This window comes from Orycteropus afer, unplaced genomic scaffold, assembly GCF_000298275.1.
Source record: "Orycteropus afer afer isolate SDZICR_OR568_19922 unplaced genomic scaffold, OryAfe1.0 scaffold00057, whole genome shotgun sequence".
Taxonomy (NCBI): Eukaryota; Metazoa; Chordata; class Mammalia; order Tubulidentata; family Orycteropodidae; genus Orycteropus; species Orycteropus afer.
In genome coordinates this window covers 7,165,924-7,172,711 of record NW_006921644.1, presented here as the reverse complement: position 1 = coordinate 7,172,711, position 6,788 = coordinate 7,165,924, and the positions used below count along the sequence as shown (strand labels likewise).

Sequence of the window (6,788 nt, the reverse complement as noted above, 5' to 3'; positions counted from 1 at the left end):
CGGAAGTAGATTGCCCAACCTTCCTTCTGAGGAGTGGCTGGTGGGTTTGAACCACCAGCTTTCTGGTTAGCAGTCAAGTGCCTTAGGCACTATGCCACCAGAGCTCCCTAGGTGAACTTACCTTTGGCAATTTCTGTGTTGCACACATATGTATGCAGGGTGGAGCAAAAGGAGTGATCCGTGAAGGAAAAACAAGGTAGGAAAAAGAAGTACAGTTCTCACAGTGGCTGGATGGCCAACAGAGTGTCCCTCTGGAACACTGGAGGCTGGAAATGACCTCACTAATGGAGGTGCAGAGTCATGAGTGTCGTGTCCCCAAATGGACATGGGGACCAGGGACCCCTCTAGAGTAAGTTCTATCTGAACTGATGGAGGTAGGGCAGAGTACTCTGCTATGTGATTTTACAGAATGTAAGGTATCTATCTGTCACACAGGGCACTAACACTTGGCATTTTCCCAATACTTGGGTGCTGCTTAGTTTTCCAGGCCCACAGGTATTCATTCTGCTGGAGCACCAATGTCAGCCAGCAGGCTGTGACAGGGTCCCTGCCAGCCTATCCACAGCATTAAAATACCAGCGACCCGAATAATGGGATTTTCATTTTGTAGAAAATGGTGCTACCACACCAGGCAGCCCAAGAGAGTCCTCGGCACAGGAGGTTTCTAGGAACCCCTTTATACCTTTTCCAGAGTCCCTTGAGTCCCCAGACCTCGGACGGATGTCTGTTTTCTCAGTCTCTACCCTCTAAGCTGCTTTCCCCTTCCTTCTTGTACTTTTCAGTGAAAAGAGGGAATGACCATATCTTCCTTTCAAGACTAAGATGAAGCCAGGAAAGTTCTGCCCACTTTAGCACGAGCTGGGGGCCCTGCGCCATGCTGGGAAGGATACAATGAAAGCACTCTCCTGGTTACATGAGAGGAAATGGTGGAATACAATGTTTTGATCCTAGCAGCTTGTTGAAAAATGTCCTTTTAAAGACGAAAGCAACTTTAGTTAGTGGAAAGAAGAGTAGAATAAAGAGTTATTTGGATGTGAAGAAAATAAAAGGCTTCAGAAGGAACTGAGGGAAAGATGTATCGGAGTGAACAGTGAATAAAATATCAGGGAAATAAAAGGAGTGGAGGTGACCATTAGTAACACTTAAAGTAGAAAAAGATAAGTCATTGAGGGCTGAGGAGGAAGATGAAAAAGGATAAAAGGAAACATTACTGTCTGAACAAAGAGAGCAGGAAGCTGTGGGCAGAATAAACATCCCCTGTAACCTGCTAAAAGCTGAGCACAGACTTGGTTGAATATAAGTCCAGGGTATGAGCAGATGAACTATGTATGTCAGGCGAAGACACAATGCTTTCAGACAACTTTATAGAACAGAAGGAGTGTGGCCATCAACTGACTGATTGTGCTGTGTTTAAACTTTCTGCAACACAAAAATTCACAAACACCAATCACCCAAAGCTCTTCAATACCATAAAGGTTTCAATTACACGAAGGAGAAGGACAGGTTCAAGCTCCGTAACAACCCCAAGATAATGTTACTAGCTGGTTTCTTCTGGCCTCTGCTGTTGTCTGCACCACCCCCGTATGTGGAGCACGACGACCACACTGACCAGTGCCTTGGATCTCTGGTGGGAGACCTCCAATACCTAAGCATTTTCAAGCCTGCAGTTTTGTCTGGTTCCTTTCCGTATCATCCAGATGTCAGCCTTCTGGCAGCCTGGTCTTCACTCTGAGAGCACCAACACCTCATTGATGTCTTGGTTAATCACATCTCTGAGAGATGGAAGGGTCTTTTGATGGACCATAGGGGATGCATGAAGGAACTCAAGAGGGAGGGAGGGAACTGGGTAGGTGGGTCATAGGGAGGGAGGACTGACTTAAAATTGTGGTTTGTTATTAGGGAGCCATACAATATTTTAGGGTTTTTATTTCCTCTTCAAAGCAGAATAGAGTGATATATTGTTCCTAGTTTGGGAAATGTGGATTTTGCAAACGATATTCAGTGGGCGTTGTCTTAGTTTTCCTGCACTGCCGTAACTGAGATACCACAAGTAGGGGGCTTTAACAAACAGAGATTTATTTTCTCACAATTTAGAAGCTACAAGTTCGATTGCAAGGTGCTGCTCTAGGTCTCTCTCTCTCTTTCTCTCTGTCGGCTCTGGGGGAAGGGCCGTGCTCCCTGGCTCCTTGGTGATCTCCATGTGGCTGGCATCCATCTTCCCCCATCTCGGCTCGCTCCTCTGTCCTCATCTTCTCTTTTCATAGCTCAAAAGTCATGGGCTTAAAGCACACCCTACACTGCTCTGGCCTCTTCATGTACCAAGGAAAACCCCTTCCCCACTGGGATTGTGACCACAGGTACAGGGGTTAAGATTCACATTGCATATTTTGGGGGCAGGGGCTACAATTCAAACCATAGCAGGCACTCTCAAGACTGAAAAATTTTATTCTCACTTAAGCACAATCAGCCTTATTCCCAAGAATCCCTGGTGGTGCAGTGGTTAAAGCACCAAAAGGCCCATGGTTTGAATCTACCTGCTGCTCCACAGGAAAAGACGTGGTAGTCTCCTTACGTAAAGACTGACAGCCTTAAAGACTCTGTGGTTCTACCCTGTCCTATAGGGTCACAATGAGTCCGAATTGACTAGATTTCAATGAGTTTATGCTCATAACTTTTCTCTGAAGAAGGGGTATTGGTGGACACTACCCATGACCCACAGTACAGAGAAAATAAGACAAGCTGTATTTCTTGCTTTGAGATTAACTTAAAAGTATGTACTTAAAATTAAGATGTGCATTTTTCATCCTAGTAACATGCATGGATATAAGTTTTTACTGAGGGGTGGTTGGTCAGCATTTGCTGACCCAACAACTCACACATAAACAGGAAGTTCACAAGCCCTGAATCGGCATATCACTGCCTCTCCCCGAAAGCACCATCACTGATAAGCAACCCAGTCCCATTTTGCCTTTACTACACACACTCTGCAGCCCTAACCCATTTCATTACTTAGGGGATTCAAAATAAGAAACACAGACTCACACAGAACTGTGATATTGGAATGTACAGTAGGTTTGAGTTTAAATTAAAAAGATCCCCCAAAGTATGATTGTCTCCAGCTTCTCAGTGGTGAATTAAAAGCTGTTTGGTGTCGTGAAGATTACAGGAGCAATCACATTTATGGCCTGCTTTGCATACCAACTCTATTAATTTCCATATACGGGGTGGCTTCCTCTTTCCAAGCATGTTAACAGCAAAGCCATTTGTGATAATCGCTTGCTAAAAAAAAGGGGGGGGGGAGAGGAGAGGCAGAAAAATGGGTCTCTTAAACCAAATTCCATCTGAAACATATTGATTCTGATGAATACAAGGATCAAAAGACAAATGAGGGTTCCTGACAGTCTGAGCCTGGAGTCACACTCAGAGATCAAATGAACATGAAGTCAGATATTGGGATTCACTTCTTGTCCGAGTCCCTCACCTTGTCATTACAGATTCTAATTACTGAAATGATTTCATTGGTGTAATTGTACTGAGGTTTGCCTACGCTTCACCTTGGACAGCTCCCTGGGCGCCCAACACAGCACCTTCATTACCACATTCCTTTCAACACTGAAAATGTGTTTTAGCCACACAGAAAAATCCAATCAGACAGGGTTTTCTTTCTTTTTTTTTTTTTTTTCCTTCTTCTTCTTTAAACACTCCAGCCACACAGCACAGACATGAAGGAGGGTGGCTGGCCCATAAGTCAAACCTGAGACCATAATGGGAACATAGGCAGTTACCTTCCTTACAGCGTCCAACCAATTCAATCCCTGTTTTCCTATCCTTCCTCCCCAAGTGTTATAGAATGCTGCTCAAGAGCCTACAATTAAATGGTTATTTCTTTACCATCAATTTTAAATTCTACTGCATTAAAACTGTGTTGTTGTTGTTGTTTGGTGGCTGTACCTGTTACATATTTCACCAAACACCCCATACCTTCATAAAGATAAAATAATACACTATTGGCACTGAAAATAAGAGATTATAGCCACAGATCCAAGAGGTACACATTTTAATGAAATCATGTAGGATTTGATTTTAATCCATAGAATAGTCAATAAAGATTTTCTTCCCAAAGACCATCTGATTACCCTCAAGAACAACAGTTTCACATTCCTATGCTTGGAACTTCTCAGAAGCCACCAGCCTGCTGGTAGTGCTATTCGGTGCTGACACTGTCCTACCTGTGACTCCAGGTAGGATGCCAATCTAGGAAGGCAGAGCTTTTGTTCTCAGAGCTCTGCCTGGGGGGGATGGACCTCATCTTACCACGCAGTGCTCACACTAGGCTGATAGTGACCTTCCCTGCAGGGGGATGATGAACGTCTGCCAAGGATCAAACATGACAGAGGGCGACACACTGATCACCCGACTCACCTTGAACTGGGCAAGGCCCTCATTCCGGACCTTGCACCTGAAGTCAACCAGCAAGTAAGAAAAAGGAGCAGAAAGTACTGAGAAAACACTACACACGGAGACATGTGCCCAGACACGGAGAGAACAAACACAACAGGCAGCATTGCTTACAGTTTAGAATCCACTGGTCCTCAATGAACTCAGCTGGTTGTTCAATACGGAACACTTTCTGCTGAAATCCAGGAGTGCAATCCAAAGCTTCCGCAGATGTTAGCAGCAGCACCTGAGAAAACCGAAGCCATCAATATTTCAACAGCAACTCGCGTGTTTGCCCTGCTAACTTTTACCAAATCTGCAACTTTTAGAAATGAGCTGAGGTTTTTAATTTCGTCTCCCAAATGAAGAGGTAGGTTGATACTTTTTTGGAGGCTGCCAACGATTCAATTCTGGCAGCAAGATCGGGAAGATGTGCAAATGGGAACAGCTGTTGCAGTTCCCATTAAGTTGCAGTTAAAGAAATAAATGCGTCATATTTTGACACCTGCTCTGATTCTCACCATGGTCTCCACGTGTGAAACTTCATTACTGAAACTGTCACTTGCATATGATGTCTGGGTTGAGATCAACGTCATTTCATGTATGCAAAGGAGGGCTGCCAGCCATGAAGAGAGGGGGAAGGAAAAGTTCAAGCTACTCCTAAGAAAGTTGCAGGGCTCATCAGACCTTCACCACCCAGTTTGTTGACATGTGTCACATGTAGCTTCTGGACTCTTGCCACAGATTGAGATACTGAAAGTGTAAAATACACACTGGATGTTGAAGATGAAATACAAAAAAGAAAAAGTAAAATATCAAATGAATAATTTTTACATCGACTACACATTGACCTGATAATATTTCCCATCCTGGGCTGAATGTCATCATTTGGTGCTGTCAAGCTGGCTCCCACTCTCATGCAGCACAGCTATTTACTGGGCTAAATTGATACATTATTAAAATTAACTTCACTAGTTTCTCAATACTTCTGGAAACATGGTGGATATAAAATTTAAAATTTATGATTGCTTACAAAGGTTCTGTTTTGTCCTTTTTGTCACCCGGGAGTCAAAAATCAAGTAAAATGTGTTGTAACAAAAGTCTGTGGCCCTGTCCTGGGAAACATGAAACTTTTAGTTCCTAGTAAGAAGCAGTCATCATCCGTTTTAGGAAGCAGAGTATAAGCCCCACAAGATAGGGATTGCCTCTTTTCACCACCTGTTTATACCAAGCCCCACCATACACCCTGGCCAGAGAAGGAGCTGTGTAATAGTGAAAAAATGAAAGCCAGCATCATAGACCTCTTACTATGTGGCAAACAAGGAGCTGTGGTGAGGCAGTTGTTACAAGCACGGCTGCTAACTGAATATGGCGGCAGTTTGAAACCCCCCCCCAACACACACACACACACACACACACACATTGCTTTGCAGAAGAAAGATGTGGCAGTGTGCTTCTTTAAAGACTACAGCCTGATTCCAAAAAAGGAGTTCTGGTAAGAGGGCGGAATAGGCAGAAAGACTGCACAGACCCTTTTGAACAAAGAAAAAGGGAACCGATTAACACAGATACAGAACATAATCCTGGACCCCTGAGCTTGAAGGGAAGCATACAGAAGTGGACTAAACTCCAACTAGCAGAAGAATGTGCATGAAAACACCAACAAAGGAGACATATGGAGCTTCGGTCTGGCAGCAATCCTGATGGCACAGACAGCTTGGATATGGCCGAGTGGTGGTAGGACCTAAGAATTAACCTAAAAATCAGCCCCGCTAGCCAGGGACTGCATGGAGGACTGCTCTGGTGGCTGCTGCATAAAAGAGTAAGAGGCGAAGAGGAAGGCAGACTGAGCTGTGGATTTTTGCCTGTCCAGAGGGCACAGCCATTTTGATTGCTTACAAGTGGTTTGGCCATTTTAGATATTTAAAGCAAGAGAGTTCTCCCAGATTCCAGGGACTTAAGAACAGACTCCAATTGCCAGGAACCACAAGGACTTTCTGGATACGGACAATTGGAAAGGTAACTATTATACCCCACACCCTCTTGGTGAACAGAGGTGCAGCCATCTCTCACTCCCACCCACCTTCTGGGCCCGCAGGAATTCCATCCAAGTGTGTGTGCTCAGACAGAGCCTGGGTGCCTTGCCCCACCCTGCACTGATTTTTTCTTCTTCTTTTTTTTAGTTTGTTCGTTTTTGTCTGTTCTAAAACTATTATTATTATTATTACTTTTGTCCTTTTTACTATTATTCTTTATTCTTTCCCTCCCAGGTTCTAGTTTTCAGCAATTTTTTTTTCTTTTCCCTATTTCTGGTTCCTATATATATATATATATATATATATATATATATA

General features: G+C 43.8%; 1 protein-coding gene across 1 annotated transcript in view; it reads right to left on the bottom strand.

Annotated features, from left to right (window-relative positions):
* The window catches only part of CDH13 (cadherin 13), a 1,199,128-nt gene that overhangs the window by 950,259 nt on the left and 242,081 nt on the right, over nt 1-6,788 (bottom strand). Inside the window, exon 3 of the mRNA XM_042780725.1 lies at nt 4,573-4,684. Coding sequence (XP_042636659.1) covers nt 4,573-4,684 — 112 coding nt within the window. The remainder of the gene's footprint in view (nt 1-4,572; nt 4,685-6,788) is intronic.